The sequence below is a fragment of the Lepisma saccharinum genome, chromosome 7, assembly GCF_977018435.1.
Source record: "Lepisma saccharinum chromosome 7, izLepSacc3.1, whole genome shotgun sequence".
In the NCBI taxonomy this organism is placed as follows: domain Eukaryota; kingdom Metazoa; phylum Arthropoda; class Insecta; order Zygentoma; family Lepismatidae; genus Lepisma; species Lepisma saccharinum.
In genome coordinates, this window is record NC_139235.1 from 40,896,824 (window position 1) to 40,920,417 (window position 23,594).

General features: G+C 38.5%; 2 protein-coding genes across 2 annotated transcripts in view; both read left to right on the forward strand.

Annotated features, from left to right (window-relative positions):
- Positions 1-7,489, forward strand: part of LOC145990436 (leukocyte elastase inhibitor-like) — a 29,078-nt gene extending 21,589 nt beyond the window's left edge. The window contains exon 4 of the mRNA XM_083126126.1: positions 7,403-7,489. Within this exon, the coding sequence (XP_082982252.1) occupies positions 7,403-7,489 (87 nt within the window). The remainder of the gene's footprint in view (positions 1-7,402) is intronic.
- A 5,062-nt stretch (positions 7,490-12,551) lies between these two features.
- LOC145990437 (leukocyte elastase inhibitor-like) lies at positions 12,552-20,380 on the forward strand. The gene is made up of 3 exons (XM_083126128.1): positions 12,552-12,575; positions 16,597-16,732; positions 20,154-20,380. Exons 1-3 carry the CDS (start codon positions 12,552-12,554, stop codon positions 20,279-20,281), a joined length of 288 nt encoding a protein of 95 aa, XP_082982254.1. The 3' UTR covers positions 20,282-20,380.
- The last annotated feature ends 3,214 nt before the right edge of the window (positions 20,381-23,594 follow it).

A 23,594-nucleotide genomic window follows, 5' to 3' on the forward strand; every position in this document is an offset into this window, starting at 1 on the left:
TCTCAGCCTCTGCTTCATCTTGTACTTCTTCTAAATTTATATGTAACGGTAACCCATATATTAGTCCCATTCTGTGTAAAAGACTCTTCGGGATTTTGACATTTACCTTATATTTCTTCTGAAACTCTTTGTTCAAGTAAAAGTCATTTGCATCATTGGATGTTAAAAAGTAAACCTTTGCACGATTAGGACCCGATGCCTTAACAAAATTCACCTTAATTCTAGCTTATCTTAAGTGACTACCTAACATAATAGCACTAAAGCTACCAACATTGTGTTCCACGCCTTCAACAAGAACAATATATGGACCATCGTGCCCAGGATAGTATAAGTCATTTTTATTCACATTGTCCTTTGATTGCATTGTACGCTCTAATACGTTTGCTTTGAAAATTTTTGGAGCATTTATAGATTCCTCCTTTCCACTAACTTTTGCTCGATTTCGTTTTGAGTTCTGACTTTTTGGTTGCTTAGCAACCAATTCAACATCCATATTTTCTCCGTCTTTATTTGAAGACGTATCCTTTTTTACTTCCCCTACATCATTCATCTCCATTTGGACGTCCTCTCTGCTTTGATTAATAATTTCCTCGCTAGACATTTTCCCTCACTTGAATGAAATTTGTTGAATTTCTTACAAGCAGGAAACTTTATCTGGATGGCTCAGAGCCTTCCATGCTATCCAGATTTAACACTGATTTATCTTCTAAATCACAAGATTATTTAATATTAACTTACGTTTCAATAAAGGTACTGTCTTGTAATAACACAGAACACTTTTACAATAAAAACGATGATTAAATCCACAATTTAAGCTTGAATTTGTCTGTAACTATATATTACGCAACTAGCTAATATTTCACCACAGCCAAGTGCTACAAAAAATATTCGAGAACCAAAACAGTAGAACATCGATAGTGCAGCTTTGCACAGACTACAACCTATGTAGTATATTAACTCTTGATCTCTCGTTTATACACTTTATATGTTTATTGACAAAAACACCCTACATATAGACAGTGTTAAAAATGTAAACATAAACATTGGTGAGGTCTTGCCCGGTCCCCGCGGAACTTCCGGTTTAGGCCAGTCCCCGTTGTTGCCAGTGCAGATTCACCGGTAAAGAAATGAGCGCTTGTTTTCATCAGTTGTGCGACGATAGTCAAGAAAGGTATTTGTTACAAAGAATTTTATTTTTTATTTCCTAAACAGTATACAAGATATGGTTACATAGAACGATTATTTTTTTTTTTTTTTTTTTTTTTTTTTTTTTATGTATACGGATAAAAGTAGTCAAGCTACTTTCGGAGGTATGTGCTTATGCCCTGGTACCTGAAAATTAACCCAGGGCGTCAGTTCCGTGAATTTTTTACGGATTCCCCCGCTTTTCTTTGATTCATCCTTGATTTCCATTATTTTTTTTTCATTACAATAATTCACTGTGACATTGGCAAGAACGTCCCAGTGTGAAGAACCAAATTTGTTCGGTTTTCCTGAACAAAGTTGGTTTCACATCATTCTACAAGGTAAGAAGATTAAGATAAAGGTTAGAAATAGTAGGAAGTAAATAAGTGTTAGTGTTTAACATTAATATTATTTATGATCACAGATACGAAATTACATAAGTGTGTAATTGGGTGGGTAATGTTTTCTTAGGATAAGTTTTATTGTGTGTCGTGTGCATTAGTGTTGATGGATGAGATGAGGAATGGACATTAACACGATTCTATGAATGTTAAGCAGGGTCTATGTTCTAGTATGTTATGTTTGAGATAGTGAGAGTATTATTGGCTTTGAGATGTACGTATTAATAGTAGGAAGAGATATGAAAGAACGAGTGGTACCTGATGCAAGGAGACTTGCGGGAGACCAGCAAGAGTTGGTCGGACTGGGATGAACATCGGTACGACGGTTGGTACCCGGGACATCATCAGGAAGGGAAGAAGTAGGGAGGGATTTCCTGGGAAGTATCGGGTACATTAGTACGTTCGGTAGTGGAAATATAGAGAATTGTCAAGAATCAGTGAGAGAAGTTTGCAGTGTGTTTAGTAACGAGAATAAAGAAGGGGTGTAAGATTACAATTTAAGAAAGAAACGAAAAAGAAGAATCTTGGTTAAATTCGGTTGGTTCCTAGGTCGAGTCCTTGCAGTGTTATCCTTTGCCTTTCTCCGGGGAGACGTAACCTTTTTTCGTTTTGGCGTATCACTGTCTTCTGTATTAGTGTCTCCTTCTTGATGTTCCTGTGGGAGGTTCTGCTTCATTATCCTCTTGGTGATCTTAGTCCTAAGGAGGGATGTCCTGTTGTTGAGTTTGTCGAAGGTGGATTCTTTGTGATCTTCTGGGGGGTATATTACATTCCGGAGGTAGGGGTTGAATGGGGAGGTGAGTGATGCCGGATTTGAAGAGGGAATGTTCCTCTTTCGACACCAGGTTTGTTAAGTTGTTTAGTGACGTAAAGTGCTCGGGATTTCTTATTAACTGGTACGTGTTGAAGTTTGGTAGCTTTTGTCTTAAATCTTCGATTTGTTTGTTTGATGTCTGGCAAAAGAAGGCTTTATGTTCCGGTGTGTCCGTCTCGGTTTTACATTTCAGGCATTTATCAGTCTGTCTGAGGTTGTGCTTATTTAGGTGTTGACCGTAGGGACCGTGTCCCGTTAGGAAATGTATGAGACCTCTCGTGGGATGGAAATGGTCCATCGAAAGTCGTTCTTTTATGTTTGGAAGGAAGCTGTGAAGTCTCCTTCCTTGCGTGGCTTGTGTCCATTCCTGTTGCCAGACGCTAAACAAGTGGTTGTAAATTTCTGGTACCGTGGCAGGGCGTATTCCAATTAGTTTATAGATTTCGTCCTCTTGTCCATTTCTAAAGTAATACTTTGATGCTCTAGTTTTAATAACGATTTCAATAGGCTGTAGGCCCGCAATCATGAGAAGAGCCAGGGTTGAGGTTGTTCTGAATGCACCCGTTAGGCGAAGTATCACTTTGCGTTGTGAAGATCTCAATCTGTTTTTAATGTACTGTTTACTGGTTTCCATGGCCCACAGGGGCGAGCCATAGGAAATAATAGAATTATATATGGTAATGAGATATGTTTTTATGTGTGATAGTGGAAGGTTGTAGTTTGCTGAACTCAATGTGGCTAGACTGTTTATAGTTGTTTCGGCCTGGGTTGTTGCCAGGGCTATGTGTCTGTTAAAAAACATCTTCTCTTGAAGAGTAATGCCAAGGTATTTAGCTTCTCTTACTCTTTTTAAATTTCTTTCTCTGAGTTTGATTTGAGGGTTTCTTTGTAACTTCCCCTTAAGGATAATATAATGAGTCTTTTCCGAAGCTATTTTGAGTTTAGCATGATCACACCAATTGGATAACATATTGATTGCAGTGGATGCTTTATCTTCGATTTCCCTTCTTGAGTTACCGGAAGTGAGCATGATAATGTCATCCGCATAAGCTATGATCTGGTCTATGTCTGGATGGTCTTGTAGTTTCATAAGCGCAGGCTCCAAGTTAGTATTCCAAAGCTCGGGTCCCAGAATGGAACCCTGAGGACAACCTTTTGACGTGATCTTACTCATTTGTAGATCCGGATATTTGATGCTAATTTTTCTGTTAGAGAAATAACTTTTCAGAAGTAGGAAGAGTGTACCTGGGCAGTTCATATTTTTAAGTGTTTGAAAAAGGCTGGGCCACCACAAGTTGTCAAATGCCCCGGCGATGTCCACCATGATTCCAACCATGTACTTGTTTGGAGTGTTTTGTGTTGTAGACGATAGAAGGCGTAATGCATCGTCTGTGCATTTACCTTTCGTGAACCCAAATTGTATCCCTGATATGGGTTTGAGCAGGCGAAATTCTTTCAGTCTTTTTAGGATAAGTTTCTCGAAGAGTTTTCCCAAAACGTTGAGAAGGCATATTGGTCTGTATGAATTGACCCTGGTTTCATCTTTATTTGGATGTTTCTTGATGATTATTAAGTTTGCTTCCTTCCAGGTTTCTGGGAATATCTTCTGAACAAGGCACTCATTAAATAGTTGAGTAATGTAAGGCGTAAGTACTGGGGTGATTTCTTGTATTATTTCCACAGGAATTCCGTCTGGTCCCGGGGACTTCTTCATTTTCATGCTGCTTATTTCGTTTTCTACTTCCTGGGTAGTGAAAGGTAATATTGGTGATTCTGGATATGGCTGGTGATAGATTTTTCTTGTATCCTTATTTTCCTCGCTGTCGTTTTCAGGTTTGTCGTCTGGTATGAGATTCTTCATTAAGAAGTTGATGGTTTCTTCCAAGTCCTTTGTCATATTCGTGTTGTTCTCGTCATTAATTAAGGTGGAAATGGTTTGCGGTTTTTTTATTTTGCCGGTAGCGATTTTATACGGGGTGCCCCATTTATTTAATTCCAGACGTTTTTCGATGAAGATATTCCATTGTTGTGTCTTATAATTTAGTAGCTCGGTTTCGTATTGCTTTTTTTTGGCACGGTAAATCTGGAGGTTGGCATTTCTGTATTGTGCGATGATGGATTTTTGATATAGTTTCCTGGCTTTTTGCATTTGTATTTGTTACAGTTCTACTATGAAGGAGTGGACGTCTAGAATCCGTCTGATGACCAACTGCAGAGCAGATTATTAAAATATGACGTGTCTTTGTGGCCGCCAGTTGTATAGCACACTACGTACATACAAGTATCTCATGTACACGCACGACGAACGTGTAGGTATTCAATTATTTTGTAAATGGAAAAGTGAGGGAAAGATAATTCTATAAAACTAGTGATATTATTATATTAGAAAGTATGCTTAAGTGAATCTTTGCCAACAAATCTGCAGAAGTAATAAGACAACAAATGCTAGTAAATATATGTGCTTTCAACGTCGCCTTTCCGCCTGAACGATTTAGGGAAAACCTATGATATGACATGCCACTTTCACTTGCACGAATTTACTTCAAGCAACAAGAGAGTTTTCAGACTGAAGCGACAAGCGATATCGGGATTTCGCATAGAAGCATTCGATCTAAAGGAAACCATTTACCAGTCACGCTTGAGCAAATAACAGGCCTTGGCAACACAATGCACGGTATTGATAAAACATCCCAGTCCGAGCGACATGAAAGCGACACCTGCAATTTGTCGTGTCGCTTTAATTCGGAAGGTGTTGTTTTTTTTGGATTTTGGTTTCCAAGAGACACGTATCGCTGCAGTCTGAAAGCTTCCTTTCGAACCAATTCGCCACGAGAAAATGCAAGTGTCGCTTGGACTGGACTGTTTTCTCAGTACCATGCATCGTGTCGCCTTGGTCTGTTGTACTCGTATGCGAGGTGAATTGTTTCTTTTAGAGTAAAGGGGCCGTTGCAATTGGCGTGCGGAAGGGGGTGTAAGGGGGGCGTGCCCCCCCTGGAAAATGAAAGTCAACCAAAAATTATGTATTTCACATATAATTTCATTTTAGCTACAATAATATGTGTTAATTATTGCATGAACATCATAAATTCAAATTTAAGCAATGTTTTTTTTTTGTAGGAACAACACTATTTTTGGAGAAAATGTGCCTTGTTTGCTCCCCTGAAAAAAATAACTTCCTTGCCCCTCCCTGGACGTTCATGGCCGTTGCTTGCCGCTTCGGCGTGTAATCTCTGTGCCACTTACAAGTGAATGCTCAGTGATCAATGACATTTTTCGAACCGAAGCGACACGACAAGCTGCACGTGTCGCTCAGATTCCCAATGGTGTGTATTGTGCCGCCTGAGACTTGATTTCCCATGAGCGTAAATGCTTATTTATAGACTAAATGGGCCTGTGTCGCTTGTCACTACGATATGAACCACTGCTGTCGCGTGTCGCTTCGGTTTGAAACCTCACTAAGATGCATGCTTTTCACCACAACACAATACGCAGATAAGCGGTCAACATGTTTGTAACAAAATGCAAGTCGTAAAAACCCTTTCCGGGTACCAATCCTTTCTCGTTCTGCTTGTATTAACAGGTTTCGTCTTTCTACGTTCTTCGGAAACCTACGTGGTGATACTTGACTCAATAAATTTGTTCCCGATCGAACTGTGCAACCATATGCTACACAGCTGACACCCTATTTCCTTGTAAAATAATCTCCACTTTGCCCTTTCATATTAACGTCAATAGCATCGTAAGTGTAACCGGATGTTCGAGGGGGACCAGACGAGTGCGCATGCTCCGCAGTAGCTCCGCCTTTAACACCGTCTATAACCCCCCTTTTTTTTCAATGAATAATAAAGTGTGTATCATCATAGTTACTCACTCATCATATTCATTAAGTTACAATTCCTTCTTAACTTTATACCTGTTTGTGGTTTTGTTAATGTATCTGCAATCATGTCGTCTGAAGCACAGTACTTAAATGTTACTTCACCTTTATAATACAGATCACGAACAAAATGATATTTTACATCAATATGTTTAGTTCTCAAACTAACCCTTTCATTTTTAATTAGTTTGATACAACTTTGATTATCTTCATTTATGATAATTGGATAATCACATTTTTTATCCATATCATTTAACACATATTTTATCAATTTTGCTTCCTTACATGCTTCTGCAATTGCCACGTACTCAGCTTCAGTGGAAGATAATGAAACATAAGATTGTTTTCTACAAGCCCAGCTTATCATGCCTCCCTTATACATAAATACATAACCACTGTTTGATTTTCTAGTTGACACATCCCCAGCCCAATCAGCATCTGCGTAACCTAACAAATAATCATTTTCAAATTCAAATTTGTTTCCTAATTTTAACTTATATGATTGAGTTCCCTTTAAATAACGAAAAATTCTTTTAACTTCAATCCAATCAGCTTTAGTAGGACAACTGACCTTCTGACTTAAAATTGACACACTTGCCGATATGTCTGGTCTAGTATTTATACTTATGTACAATAATGCTCCAATAGCTTGTCTGTATTGCTCATTACTTGGTAATGGTTCAGAAGTTTCTGCATATTTAATGTATCCAGGATCCATTGGAATTTTTGATGACTTTGCATCTTCCAATCCAAATTGTTTGATTAACTTTCCTATTTAATTACTTTGATGAAGAGCAAAAATTCCATCCTTACTTCTCTCAACTTGAATTCCCAGATAACAATTAATATCACCAAGACAATTAATCTGAAATTTCTTTGACATTAACATTGCTACATCATTAATTAAATCCACATTTGTACATGCAATAACAAGATCATCTACATGCATTACAATATAGATCATATTCCCAGCAACTGATTTTGCATAAAGACAGGGATCTGCCTCACCTCCTTTGAAATTATTGTTAACCAAAAATTCATCAATTTTATTATACCATGATCTTGCGGTTTGTTTTAACCCATATATGCTTTTCTTCAATCTGCATACATATTCTTCTTTTCCAGGTTGATGATATCCCTCAGGTTGTTTCATATATATTTCTTCATCTAAATCACCATACAAAAATGCTGTCTTTACATCAAAACGCTTGACTGCCATGTTCATTTGTCCTGCAACTGTTAAAAGAACTCTGAATGTTGCTTGTTTTCCAACTGGTGCAACACTAGATCGTAATCATCACCATAGATTTGTGAATATCCTTGAGCAACTAGTCTGGCTTTGTAACGAGTAACTTTTCCTTGTGCTCTTCTTTAATGGTATACACCCATTTACTACCAATTACATTTCTTCCATTTACTGGTTAAACTAGTTCCCAAGTTTTATTTTCTTTTAATGAGTTCATTTCTTCATTCATTGCCGTCTCCCATTGATCATTATCAGGTCCTGTAACTGCCTCTTCAAAAGATGTTGGTAACTTTCTTTCCACAATGACCTTTTGTAGATATCTAGCTGGTAATTGTCCTTTTGTTGTACGAGCAGATTTTCTGATAACATCTGGTGTCCTTGTATTTACTTTGATATCTGTATGTTCATCAGTTTTTGAATCACAAATTAGTTCTGAATCACTCTTCACTTCCTTTTTACCAAAATGTGAATGCATTTCTGGTTCCTCTCCAAGAATGTCCACTGATAATTCGCAATCAGTATTATGATCAGAATCAGATTTTTGGATAGGTTTCAAAGTTGAAATTACATGACTTGAGTTTTCAATAAATTTACAGTCTCTGCTTATGTAAATCTTATCAGATGTCATATATAGTAACCTATATCCTTTATATCCTTCATATCCAACTAAGACAAGTTTCTTTCCTTTAACGTCCATCTTGTGTCGATGACTTAGAATTATAGCATATCCAACACTGCCAAACACTTTCACATGACCCATGTATGGTTGCTTTCCGTACCATTTTCCATATGGAGTAGTCTCTAATATCTTTGTGGGTAACCTGTTCTGTAAGTAATTTGCTGTATTTATAGCTTCACCCCAGTACTTCTTGTACCTGCCAGCATCAATTATCATGCAACGAGCCATTTCAACTAAGCTTCTGTTTTTCCTTTCCGCAACGCCGTTCTGTTGTGGGGTATATGGTACTGTAGTTTGATCTTTCAATTGTAATGACATATACTCTCCTCCATTATCAGTCCTCATTACTTTAGGTTTTCTTTTAAATTTGTTTTTTACATACTGTACAAATTCCTGTAACTTATCTTCAACTTCACTCTTTTTCTTTATTAGATATACCATAGTAAACCTACTAAAATCATCTATAAATGTAAGTATATATTTGTTCCCACTAGGAGTTTCAACGTCCATCGGACCACATACATCTGAATGCACTATATCTAATAATTCCTTTGATTTTTCAGTTTTCAATTTTGGAAATGATTTACGAGAAATTTTACCTTGAATACATTCCTCACAAACTTTAGTTACATTACATGCATCAATATCAACACCTTTAACTAAATTTCCTTTACCAAGATTTTTAACAATTGTTGCATCTCTGTGTCCTAACCTACGATGCCAAAGATGAATACATTTCCTGTCATTTTCATGACTTACCTTGTGCAATTGATTTACAGATTCTACATTTGAAATAGTATTCAATTTATATAAATTATTTGTCAGATCTGCTGATGCAACAGCTTTTCCATCTTTACTAATGATACATGTGTTATTGTGAAATTCAACATTTAAACCTTTTTCAGTAAGACATTTCACTGATAGTAAACTACCATACAACTCAGGTACATACAACAAAGATTTTACTAATACATCCTGTATACCTTTATCATGTATACATTGTATTACACCTTCACCCATTCCTTGTGATTTCAAACAACTTACATCTGCAAGGTATATTTCATTTGTTATACTTGGATTAAATGTGGCAAAAAATTCCTTGTCACTGGTCATATGACATGTGGCTGCTGAATCAATGTACCATTTGTCTCTACCTGTACCTTTTTCACTTGCTTCAAAACACAGAAAATGAACATTATCACAATCAGAACCACTTTCATCATCTCTTTTTTTTTTCACTTTCTTCAACATTACTCACCTGGTTTGCTTTATACACAATTTTCCTTTTATGTGCCTTGTACTTAAAACAATCACGTTTAAAGTGACCTGGCTTTTTACAAAAAAAAACAGACACTTTTCACATTATCGGATTTCACTTTAAGAGCACTTTCTGAATAAACACCACTGTCAGTTTTGGCTTCCTTTCTTCTCTTATATTCATGTATGAGCTTCCCTTTCACCATTTCTAAAGTTAGGTCTTCTTCTGGTCTCGTCTCCAGTGCAGTAATTAGCGTCTCGTAACTGTCCGGCAGGCTACACAACAACATTGCTACTTGCAAATGTTCCGCTAAATTTTCACCAAAAGCTGCAAGTTGATCCACAATATCCAACAGTGCATTAATGTGCTGCTCCATGTCGCCATTTTCACTAAGCTGTAAGCGGCACAATTTCTTCAATAAATACACTTTTGTTGTGAGACTTGATTTTTCATGATACCGTTTCAAAGAATCCCAATATCCTTTCGCTGTTTCCTGCTTTCTTACATGAACGAGTTGATCATCTTCCAGCAAAAGTCCAATGGTGGCCCTAGCTTTTCCGTCTTTTTTCTTCCATTCCTCGTCCGGTTCTTTTGGCTGCACACCTGAGACTACATCCAACAATTCTTCCTTTAGAAGTAGTAACTCCAATTTGTACTTCCACGTTTGATAGTTCCTGTTATTTAACTTCTGTATAGTCGATTTCACCGACTCCATTTTCACAGTCCGTATTCAAACATGAACAGCCGCACTTCCTCGTTTTCCTTATTACAACTGCATTAGACGTGTTCTGGGAGTTCTGGGCCCATAACCTATGTTGGTTTAATAAAAGAACATGTACAGTTTATTCCAAGAAGTTTTATTGTGCTTCTTACTCGGACGAACACAAGTGCTACAAAAAAAATATTCGAGAACCAAAACAGTAGAACATCGATAGTGCAGCTTTGCACAGACTACAACCTACGTAGTATATTTATTAACTCTTGATCTCTCGTTTATACACTTTATATGTTTATTGACAAAAACACCCTACACACAGCACACAACTGACAATGACAAACTGACAGCAATAGGAAAGAATCCTCCTCCTAATCTCATCTTCCTGCTTCTGGGAAATCCACCCCTCTTCCGAGGTATGCATATCGCTTTAGACTTGAATACTATGAAACAAAAGATGAAACACTTGATAAATCTGTCATTCTGAAAAACCTGAAAGCGAGAGCCACTGACTGGCCAAGGTCAAGAGACAAATTTAGTTCAGCAACTTTCTCTTCTCATCTTCTATTATTGGTATGAATTAAGGTAACAAAGGATAGACATTTGTATCGAAGAAGAAACTAGTAGCTTATCGATGGTTCTGGTTCAATTAAGTCCTAAACAGTGACGTGCGGTGACGTCGACACTTGGGGTAGCAATGAGTGGCGTCCCCAACGGGTCATAATCCCCCCTCCTTTTAGGGCCCAGTATTCCTAAAAGAAGAACGTCAAATTCAGGAAAAATTGCAAAGTTAGGAATGACTACAAAAAATTGTACACATAAGTGAGGTGACAAAAATAAATTTTATAAAGAATATGGAGGACAGAATCAAGAAAATATGCATGAAAGAATGTGAAAAAGAAGGCAAAATAAATAGCCTATGGAAACAGCTGGAAAAGAATGGCTATGAGAAGCAGGATAGACTGGACATAAACAGAAGAAGTAAGAAAACGGGCAGGGGAGAATTGGAAGAGAAAGAAAAAGAGGAGAGAAGGTTTGGAATAAGGAGTATGGGGAAGACCACAGAAAAGATATGCAAAGTGCTTAGGAAAGCAGGAATTAAAACTTACAGGAAGGGAGGAAGAAGCATCTTAGGAATAGCGAGGAATGCTAACAAGAAAAAGGAAAACAGAGAAGAGGAAGAAGAAGGGATTATCTACGAAGTAAAATTTAAAGAATGTCAGAGTGTGTACATAGGAGAAACGAAAAAAAGGCTGAAAGACAGGTTGAAACAACATAGGGATGATGTACGACTTAAGAGAGAGAGAAATGCAATATTTAAACACACGAGAGAAACAGGACATGACATAGAGTGGGATGAGGCTAAGCAGATAGGAAGGGAGAAGAGAATGCTAGTGAGAAAATGGAAGGAAGCCAAGGAAATAGAGAAGAAAGGCGAAGAAGACACAATGAACTGGAATGGGGGACTGAAGTTAAACAAGGAATGGAAGAAGATGTTGGAAAGAGTGGAAAGGACAAGAGAAAAAGAGGAGAGGAGAAGGAAGAAAAATGAAGGGAAAAGAGCGTGAGATTAAAAAGTCCAACCACATTCTATATGGAAGTGTTTAGCCTTTTAGGTGAAAGTAAAGTTGGAAAGTGAAAGTCATCTGCTAGAAAGTTCCAAACAACTTTCTAAATAGTCTGGAGGGAGTAATGTTTGTGTATATATATTACCCTTCTTGTTGTATCTGGTTACTTTTGTACTTGATACAGAGTCTGAAGAAGACCTTGCTAGAAGGTTGAAACGTTACGTTAGTTTATGTTTTTTAATAAAATAAATTACTGCCTTGGTCAGCATATTTAGTTTTTCATAATCATGGAAACAAGGCTTAATGGAGTTATAACTTCCACCCACTTTCGAAAATCAAAAACGATTTGATTTGACTACTGAGCCAGAGATGCCGGGTTTGAATCTCGGCTTGACAATTGGTGATCTTTGTGTGTCCCTTGCCCTTCATCAATGTTATCATATCGTCTTCGCGATTATCCAAATATGGCGGAAAGCGAAGTAAAATAAACCAAATCAAACAATAAATCAATGAATGATTTTATTTGATTCGCTTTTTTATACATTTGGTTAATCGCGAAGATGATACCACAAAATTAATGAAGGGACAAACACAAAGAACACCCATGTACAGGTAGGGGTTCGAACCAGGAACTCCTGGTGTTGTAGCGCGCTGTAGTAACCACTCCCCTACGGTTGGTTGATTTGGCGTTTTAAGTCCACTTTATAGACAGAAAGGCTAATCGGGACTAGACCTATAGTTTAATGTGGGATCCGAACCACTATATGCCTCCATCGGGTACAGATCCGGGACCATTTGCACTCCCCCAATGAGGTCGGCCGACAACAAACATGTGAGGAAGGCGCTAACCATTCGGATACGTGGGTATCGGTAAAGCAAACTGCATTTCTCCTGAGTAGTAATTTTCAATTGAATTTTTGAAATACCATCTTTATATATGATTAACGTTTTTTCAAAAATTTTGCATGGCTTGATTTCCATAATTTCCCAATCTCACGATCTCGTTACTAAAGGATCCGGGCTCGAGTCCTGGCCTTTGCATGAGTGTTAATTTGCAACCACTCTTCACCCGTTTAATTTAATCAACGTTCATCGTCATGGCAGAAATTAGATAAAGCGATGGAAGAGAGAAGAAAATACAAATAATTTCCTCCCAGTGCATCTGCAGGGCACTGTGAAATCAGGAGCCTAGAATTCTCTGTTTATGATTGTCCCTCACGACTTTCCAAGCTCTTAGCTACTTATTCCGATTAAATCTATACAGCTAGAAAAAGCGATGGGTAACAAAACACAACTTTAAACAAACCATTTTTCTACTTTCTTTAATGATATTCATTTGGCTTTTTGAGTTCTGGGATACATTTTTCATTTCTAATTTTCTCATTATTCACTGCAGGTAGAGTACAACACATAAGAACAAGAATGAACGCTCGTCACGAATCCCGGCCTGAATTGTTCTTTGAGAGGTCCCTTCATCAGTTTCATCATATCATCACTCATCCTCATTTTCGCGATAACCAAATGTGGCAGAAAAGTGAAGTAAAATAAACCAACAACAAGAATTAGAACGCGCGTTCTCTTGCCCAAATAAGTACATCCGTATTTATGATTGTTTAGTTTATCCATTTTTTTATGGGAGGCCAAGAGATTAGTATATTTAAATAAAACACTACTAAAACGAGAGCAAGAGAGAGCGTGAGCAAATATTTGTTATTTAATCATTATATATTCCATATTTTTTAAGAAAAGCATAAAATTTTGTCTGCACATAAGACGTTCCAATTGCATAAATGATAAAAGTACATCCCATATTATACATACATATTGTACAACGTGTAAAGAGTAGTGTAAATACAGAGGACAGAAGTACTGCAGAAAAATTTCCCCTTAGTTCTTTAGAGGATTTACAAAGGAATCGAATGGAAACCAATCCCCTATCTGTCCTATAGGAGATAGACTGGAGGACCTGAAAGCACGGGCTTTCAACCATTGGAGCGGTCGGGAGGGGGCAAGAGAGGTAGAGGCAGAAATCTTCCCCTTCGCTTCGAAAACCCGTTTCTACCTGGAACTGTGAGGCGGAGAAAGAGCGAGCCAGGCCGCTGAACGCACCGAGGGACGAGAAGCGCGTGAAAAAAAGTGTTGCATATGAACTGTGGCTTCAACAAAACAATAAATATTGTGATTTGAAAATAATTAGAGATTTGAGATTGATTGATCTATCTCTGCTAGACTAGCTACTCCTCAGTGCACGTCACTGGTCCTAAATCACCAATAATTTAAGACACTTATATAGGAACCTAAGTGTCATGAAGTAACTGTTGTAACGTTACTTCTATTGGAAAATAGTAACTCTGTTACAGTTACAGCTACTTGGTTTTCAGAGTAACTAGTTACAGTTACATTTCTTTAAAAAAAGTAACTGTTACTTGTAACTAGTTACTTCCAAACACTGGTTTTAACTCAGCGTTTTCTGAATTCTCATCTGCTTTGTATAGGTTATGATATTAGCGGTATATAAAACAAATGTGGAATTTTATAATGCCATGATGTGTTTGTGAAATATGTACCACAGAGAGCGAAAATAAACAAATTGAAGAAAGAAAATAGCGTGATTGTGTAAATATGGGTTATGACATGAGGTCTAATGTTGAGATCATATTTTCAACAAGTATTTGGATGTTTTTCTTAATTTCGATTTTTCACATTCCGCGTGTTTCAAAACAGATTATTCTTAAATATTAAATTTAGACCAAAATTTTGAAATACATCATTTTACCATTATTTTGGAAATTGCTTTCTTTTAAAAAAATGGAGACCTTGTATACTTTAGCATGCTATTACATTTAAATCTCTTATATTTCATAGATATGCATTTTAAAGGCAGGTGCTTGATACATTAATTTTTTCCTCTGAAAATGACAACATAAAAAGAGGACCCATATTTAGACATTTTCCTCTATCATCTGAATATAACTAAAATTGTATATTAGTTGATGTACGGAGAATATTCACGATATTAGCCACTGACCTTCACATGTATAAATCAGACGAACCTAGTTTTCAGGTGATAGTTTCACTGGATATTTATGAATGGCAGTTTAGAATTGCTGTAGCCAGTGGTGGCGATTGGGTTCCAAAACTGGGGGGCGGGGGCAAAGTGCCAAAACTAGGGGACTTTAGCTTGGCAGATAAGGTGCTTCAATAGTCTCATAACTTCTTAGCGATAAAGATTGCAAGTTTTTCAGATTCCTCTGCAGCCAAAAAAAGTAAATACTCCTCAGAGTTCACCATGGTCCTCGGAATTCAGTTTAATATGACTTAATTTAGAGACGTAACGTGATGTAATTGTGTTAAGGCATATGACCTTAGGCTTCTTGGTTTCGAATCCGGCTAAAGTATGAACATTTAACAGTTTACTTCATAATCTCTTCCATCAATTCAGCTTTCTCATCGCCGCGATTAACCGAGAAGTAGAAAGGCAACGTAAATAAACTCCAAAGTACAACACAGCACCGAATTGTAATCGGAGGGGCAAATTGACTTTTCTATGAGACGACCCTCAGTGCTACTGTTACCGCTGCCTCGTATTTATTAAGGTCAACACTCGGATATGCTACTCGCTGTTTTCTATTAAAAAGCCTGTCACTGATGCTTGACGTCTCTCGTCCCGTCCCTTCCACCAAGAAGAATTAATCTTAACGCGGCTCCGAATCTGACACAGCCGTCTCACACATCGTCATTTGCTGCAAGGATTGGACCCTCCGCTGTGCCCTACCTCCAACGTTCTAAGTGTTCAGCGCATTCTTCTTGACAGGCTTTTAATCTTCTCAACTGTTTGCCATCCCTGTTGGGAGATTACGACAGTGTTTTAGCAAATGTTTTAGGCTTTGGAGGCATCCTCCAGTGTCTGTGAGGAAACTCTTATTACATTCTGACTTTTTAATGCGTTGTGTTTGTCTTGTGCAAGTCCCTTTACAGCCTTGCACTTTAATTTTTACCAAATGGCTTTTTACGCCCCTTTCTTTTAACTTCTTTTGAGTAGGAATTTTAGGTAAGGTGCTATTTCCCCCGCATGCATTAAAGGGTGCAAAATGGCCGGAAGTGGCAACGCACCCAATCCATTTAATGAAATCAATCTATTAAAATCAGAGATTTCAATAGAAAACTGTCATTTTAACGTGAAAGAACCCATCGTGCATGGCATTAATTTCCATTTTGTTCTCCTCCCTGCCCCCCCCCCCAAGCGTATAGTAGTGGGATTCAGTAGGAAGTACTCTGGAATACATGAATGTTATCTGGCAAATTGTCAATCGCTGCTTATTGATCCCATATCCTGTGAATTTTTAGGGGATAGTATTGGACTGACGTAAGTGTTGCCAACTGCTTCTTTCGTGTTTTGTTTATGTTATTTAACCTCGCACTCCATGGTGAGGAATCTCTTACTGGTAATATTCATGCATCCCACTGTACGGCACAACTAAGAACCCTGTATAAAATATTCAGAATAAAATTTAGAAAATAATAAAATTTCGTAAATAGGAGATCAAAAATTCAATTAAAATACCCAAAAATTATATAATTTTCAAGATGTAAGTAGAATACGTGAAAGTGTAACATGGAGAAAGTAAACATGACAAACAAAAAATCCGCATCGTAAGTGAAAGTAAAACTTTACATTAAAACAGTAGTTGGTGTTCCCTTGTTTGGGACTACGCTCCCAAGTCCGGTACGCCTCTGAAGTCATATGATAATTTTCAGATACGAGACATACTGTTTAAGGACCAGAGGTGGCGTTATGAAGTGCAATCATGTAAAAATGCTGACATTTGCTAAAGTATTAAAATCTCTTTTAGCTCGGCGTTGTAGATGTCTTCAATGTTAGTGCAAACTTAACAGGAATCAGCAACTCTCCCCTGATGGTAAGCGACGTCCTTCAGAAGGCTGTGATTGAAGTCAACGAGGAAGGAACCAAAGCCGCCGCTGTAACAGGTACATCTAACTTTTAGTAAAATAGGATGCATCTAGAACGAATGGCACCTTTGCCACAGGAGCCATGATTCTCCATCTTCTCTCTCTCTCTCTCTCTCTCTCTTCCTCAATCTCCTTTTGCACTCCTTTCCTCTCCTTTACCCCTATCTTTCTCTCTTTGTTCCTCTTTCTCTTGTCCTTCCCTTATAGCTCTTCTCTCTCTTCTTGCCTTCTCTTGCTCTCTCACTTTGTCGCTCTTCTCTATCATTTTACTTCTTCTTCATACCCCTCTCTTTTGATTCTCTTGATATCTTGTCCCTCTCTCTATTTTGTTCCTCTTTTGCTCTTTCTAATATTAACCCTCTCGCCCTGTCTCTCTCTTTTGTACTTTTCGGGCTATATCTCTTGTGCCCCTTTCTAGAGTCGTTTTCACGTTCAGAAGACACAATGGGCTCTTATGGGCAATGCTTTTCTTATGGGAAATACGAGCGCGCTGTTGTGAAATTTCTAGATTTACAAATTTAGCTTAAGTAAAATCTGTACCTGCAGTTTAGCAGGAAATTTTGTAGAGAATACGATGGTGAACACAAAAAACTGGTAACTTGATTACATAATTTTAGATAAATTAAAAACGCAAATTTTCCGTGAAAACACAATTTTTACATTGTTTTCATTCCTAACGTTGAACCATGCCGTAAAATTGAAGCATTCATTATTAAAAAAATTGACACTGTTTTTTAATTGTCATAGGTGATGGTGGTACTCAGAATTTATCAATACTTTAAAGCATATTCGCATTAAAAAATATTCAAATAAAGTATGTGGAGATTTTTTATATTCGTGCAGTAGAAAATGTCGTCGCTGGCCATTTTTTGTTCTGTAATTCCAAGTAAAAACTTCCAGCGACAAAGTTGTGGAGAAAATAATGAAATTATTTTTTATAACCACTCAAAGGTTCCCAGAAATATTACTTCCATGCATTTGGAGTTTCTTTTTAACCCGAACCGCGCGCGAAGTAAGGAGACGTTGTCTGGCCATCTTGAGCCGACTCACCGCAGCATCCCGGCTATCATCACCAAGTTTTCGAGTTGTTATTTTATTTCCATTCAGTAAAAATATGAACTCCATGCAGTTTGTTATAATAGAATTGAAATTACTTAAATTTAATAATTGACAATTATTTCCAATGCTGCTGTTGTGAGCAACATTAGTGCTGTCGCAAATACACGTTGTTTTCGTTTACATTACTGTCGACATTAATACTGAAATGAAGATCACCTTTCAGTTTCCAACGTACACATAAATTCATAGACACCATATTAACCTTTGAAAGGCTTTCCAACACGTGACAAAATATGGGGCTTCAAGATAGAAATATGACATGCCTTGCTTGAGTCATTCACGTGGGCCATAACTCATTTGTTTGTTTGGTTTGCAACTTGAATTTAACCCATGTGCCAGGTTCCCCTTACTTGAGTGAGAGATCTACTTTGGTCTGTTTAGACTTTTTCCCTCTCCCGAAAAAGTGTTTTCAGTTGTGTGAGCTCTCAGTGATTTTTACTTTTTTAAGTGATTTCTGATGTGTCATATTCGTGCATTACACTCGCGTGTGTAGTGATCGCAATGGATCATAGTAAAAAGGGTAACTGTAACGTTCACAGTATAATATTAATATTAATAATTACATATAATTATCATTATATATACAAAATATGTAACACCTTCATTGTGAAGGAAGGTCACCATTTCCCGGCAACATGAGCTAGCGCTGTATTGGCAACACTGTGCGGTTTCTCCATAAGCGCCGTTGTGTCTTCTGAACGTGAAAACGACTCTAGCTCTCTATTTTTTACACTTCCTGGTTCTCTATTCCTCCCTTTCTTGTCCATACTTTTATCACTATCTTCCTCTCTATTCCTCCCTTTCTTGTCTTCCTTTCACCCTATTTTGCTCTTTAATTTTCTCTGTAGCTCGCTGTTTTCAGCCCCTCTGATTTGCTGATTTCTCTCTCTCTCTCTCTCTCTCTCGCTCGCTCGCTCGCTTGTCCCCTCCTCCATTCTCGCCCAATTGTCTATCTCTTGGCTTCCGTTTTGTTGTCCTTTCCTGGGCTCTTTGTTTTGCTCCTCTTCTCTCTCTTTCATGCTCTCGTCTTCTCTCTATGGTTTTACCTCTTTCTTTCATCGCCTCCTTGCAGACCTCCAAAGCGGAGTGGATAGAACAGCGGGTTACGACGCTTGAGAATCCGGTTCCAATCCCTCCCTGATTATAAGTGTTCTTTGTTAGTGTCCCTTCATAAGCATCATCATATCATTACTCTTCTTAATATTCGCCATTTTCAAAAGTAATAGAAAAGCGAAGTATAGTAAACCAATCATCGTCCACTTGCAATATTTGTCTTACGTCTCTCTTGCTCAATCCTCCTATTTTGTTCCTCTCTTTCTCTATTTTTATTTTTACTCTCTTCAGTCTTTTTCTCACTCACTTTCTTTTCTCCCAGTCTTGCTCTCGCATTTGTATCTTGCTCTTCCTATCATTTTTCTCTTGTTAGACATCCCATTTCTCCCTCTTGCTCTAGCTATAATTTCTTCCACTCTTGCTCTCTCCCTCTCTCTCTCATATTTGTATCTCTTGCTCTCTCTTTATATTCCTCTCTTGATCTAACTCTCACATTTGTCGCTCTCTTGCTCTCCCTGTTTTGTTGCTCTCTTGCTCTCTGTGTTGTACCTCTAATGCTCTCCCTGTCTTGTCCCTCGAATGCTCTCTGTTTTGTCCATCTATTGTTGTATCTCGCTTGTTCCTCACTTGTTCTGTCTCTCTTGTTCCTCACTTGTTCTGTCTCTCTTGTCACTCTCTTGCTCTCTTGTCACTCTCTTGCTCTCTGTCTCTCTTGTCACTCTCTTGCTCTCTTGTCAGTCTCTTGCTCTCTTGTCATCACTCTCTTGCTCTCTGTCTCTCTCTCGTCACTCTCTTGTCACTCTCTTGCTCTCTCTCTCTCTCTCGTCACTCTCTTGCTTTGTTCTCTACCTCTGTTGCGGTCTGTTTGATCTCTCTGTTGCTGCCTGTTTACTCTCTCAATCTCTTGCTATTCTGTCCACTCTTGCTTTATCTTTCTCAAGATATTTGTTTTATAATGACCATACAAGTTAAATTGATCGTCTTATACATTCACACTTCAGAACACTGATGTTCACTCCATTATCAAAATTTTCATCGATTACCCATGAATATCTTAAACAGTCTAAACTAATTAGAATCCTTCTTTTGTTAAAGTTCATAACATTATGACGTTTATTGAGTGAGATACGTATAAACTTTGGAATTGATGGTTTAATGATGTTTCGAACATTTATGTTCTCTTTCATGAGCAATGTTTTTATAGGTAATAACCATGCTCTTGAGTGCCATAGGCAATATTCTAATGTGTGCTTGCTTTCTTTTTCAGCAATAGTTCACACCAAGGTTGGAAGGCGTTCTGAAGTCTTTCAAGTAGATCGACCCTTCGTGACACTCATAGCAGAGAAGACCACCGGAATAATTCTCTTCGCCAGCAAGTTCTCGTCCCCACAATAAACTATTTTTAATTTTTGTAGTATGTTTTGTGAAAGAAGTTTTAACGTGTGTGAATTGATAACCATGTCTCTTTTTTATCAATAAAACGTATCTTCTTAAGCTGGTTTTCATTATTGTACACAATAATAAACTGATGTTCCACAAACACGTTCTCTTGGAATACCCATAAGTGACTTCTTATTTCAATAAGTGACGAAAAATGAGCCAATCAATTTAAAACTATCGCCATTTTTCAAAAAATATTTTCGTGATTTCATCTCTGTATCTGCAGTACAAAACTGAAATTTAATTTTTATCGCGTCTAGAAATGTCATATCTAAACTAGTTGTGGCTGCCTGTGACTGTAAGACAAGTGACAGATGCTGCTTCCAGATTTAATGCTATCATTATTATAGTGTATCGTAGCAATCTGCCTTAAACATTTTAATGAGGCATTTTCGGACCGGCTACCTTATCTCATATTACTTGGGCCAGTCTCCATCCATCCTACCAGTTTGATACAAGGTCACGAAAACACCCTGTATAACTCCTGCCTATTCTGAAAGGTGCTGGTTATATCCTGACATGAACACATTATTCCGTTGTGATCATTCACGTTTATACCCTGTCTCAGCTAACTGTGGAGCAAGGTCGCGAATAGCGTCATAGAAGCGAAGGAAATCTATTGGGCAGAGCGAAACAGTACACGCTGCTGGGAAGACTGGTAACTGCAATCGCTTTCCCCCACTCCACGCAATTCCGTTCCTCTCGCGTGTTCATTGGTGGAGCCGTCTCGCGTCACTACTTGCGCAGAGACTTATTTTCGTTTGCCTGCTTTACAGTTAGCTGGGACAGAGTATATGGTTGACATGGTACACTAATGCTTCCTCTGTATTCAGCCGGCTTAGGTGCTACTTGAGGCCGAATTTCAGAACAGTCATTACCCACGAGAGTAACCACTTTATACGTCACTTTTCTACATTTCAGGGTAACTGTAACTGCTCAGCCGGAATCGCGATTGACTTGACTTGCTTATCATTATACCAATTTTTGTTGCCTTCATGTTACGGCCATGTGAAGAATTTTGACTTCTCAAGCTGAAAGCATGCAAGAAAAGTTTAGTTTATGTAAAGGCTAATAAATGGCTCAGTGGTGGTGTTACCAGTGTTACGTCACCCACCCACCCACCCACCGATATTAGAGTGTAAGGTATTCTCAAGCATTCACTCCACTCCCAGCTGGCACACTCTTGGGAACTATCCTGCAGAACACCTTAGAAAGAGCACTTTAGTAGTATAAAAGTATATACTACTGGGTCGAGAAAGTATGAACCCCCCTCAGGCAGATTTGCCTACACTTAAAACTAGCTCAACATGCCCATATGAGCTTTTTGCTCAAGTGTGGTACTCCGTCTAATCCAAGATTTTTATAAAAATGCCCTCGGGAATTTCCCGGGAAAGTATGACCCCCCTCAGATTGATTTGCCTACACTTACAAAATCTACATCTGCCAGATTTTTGTCCATAAGCTTGTTAAAAATATGCTCCTCTTGATATTTTTTTTGGCTACACTTAAAACTAAGCCAAACGTATTAACACACACACACACATACGTGTAAACGTGGTCTTATAAGGCCCGAGTGAGTGTACATATGTTGTTGGAACCACTATAATTTGATAAATTAGCATAATCAAAGTCATTTTAAAATGTCGAGACCATGCATGTGATTACAAATACCACCGTGGTTTTTGAAAATTATCATTTATGCAGCTTTCCTCACGAAAAAATGGTTACTATTCTTGTTGGAACCTTGTACCAATATCACCTGTCTAATTTACGTGTTGTAATTTTTAATACAATTGCATCCGTTGTGGGTACCGATCAATATTGCACAAACCGTCCAACCAATCACAATTCTTGTAGGTCACATGATTTCTTCCTGTGTGTAAGCAGCTACGTGCCATACCGAATTGGGCAATAGTTGTGAAATGCGCTTTACGGCGTCAATTGAGAGCGCGTAGCTTGCGCGTCTCTGTCTCGGCACAGAGCATTAGGAAGGGGGGGGGGTAGGAAGAGTTCCTCTCGCGGGAAGGGCGCAGTTGAGGAAGGGCGCAGTCAGACTGCTGCGCAGTCAGTGGCGTACTGAAGGAGTTTTTGCCTCACTGTGGAATTGAGATAATAATCACATTTACCCTAATCGCTTACTCTTAATTTTTACTTTGCATACTATTTTGTGTTGTTTGAAGATTTCAGAAATCAAAGCAGACTTGTGCGGCCTATCATGCCGCAACGGTGTGAACTTTATTGGCACGCTACCAAACGAAACGCAATAGGTAACAAGCGACAAGAGATACGTATCGCTTGGAAGTGAACCCTCAGTAATCAATTCGACCTTTCGCATTGATGCGACAGGGAAAGCTGCACATGTCGCTTTCCGCTCGATGCATTAGGTTTTTCGCTCATTAGCGGTGAATTTCTTGCTTTAGATTGAAGTCGCCAGTGTTCATGGGCGCCCGGAAGGGGGGCAAGGGGGGGCGTGCCCCCCTGGAAAATGAAAATCAACCAAAAATTATATATTTCACACATATAATTTCATTTCAGCCACCATAATGTGTGTTAATGCACGAACATGATAAATTCAAATTTAAGCAATATTTTTTTAGAGAACATTGGGGAAAATGTGGCTTAGTTGCCCCCAGGAAAAAAATACCTTCCTTGCCCCTCCCTGGAAAAAATCCTGCTGACGTTCATGCCAGTGTTGCCTGTCGATTGTCGTCTGCCACTTGTCGCTTCGATCTGAAGTCTCCTTGAAGGAGCAAGGGGAAGAATTCTGACTGAGGCGACAAGCGACAGCGTGCTTCCACATCGACAAGAGACACGGGTCCCTCTTGTCATGTAGACTAAGGCATTCACCACCCGTGCACGACAACAAGTGGAGGCGTCACGATGCACAACATTGATAAAATAGCCAGTTTGAGTGACACAACCAAGCGACATGCAATATTTGCAGCTTACCTTGCTTTATCAGTTCAAAACGTTGCATTGATTACCGAGGCTTGTCGCTTGTCGCTTTACGCTTCGGTCTGGAATCTGCTTAAACGGCATAAACGGCAGGCGACTGGCGACATGGAGATTTTATACCAAAGCGACAAGCGACATTAGACCATTTAATATAAGGCAAAACATTCACCGCGCATGAGCGAACAAAAGTACGAAGCGACATGATGCACGGTATTAACAAAACTGGCCAATCAGAGCGACACGCAAGCTACAAGCGACACCTGCATCCTGTCGTGTCGCTTCTGTTAGAAAGGTTCAATTCATTACTGCTGGT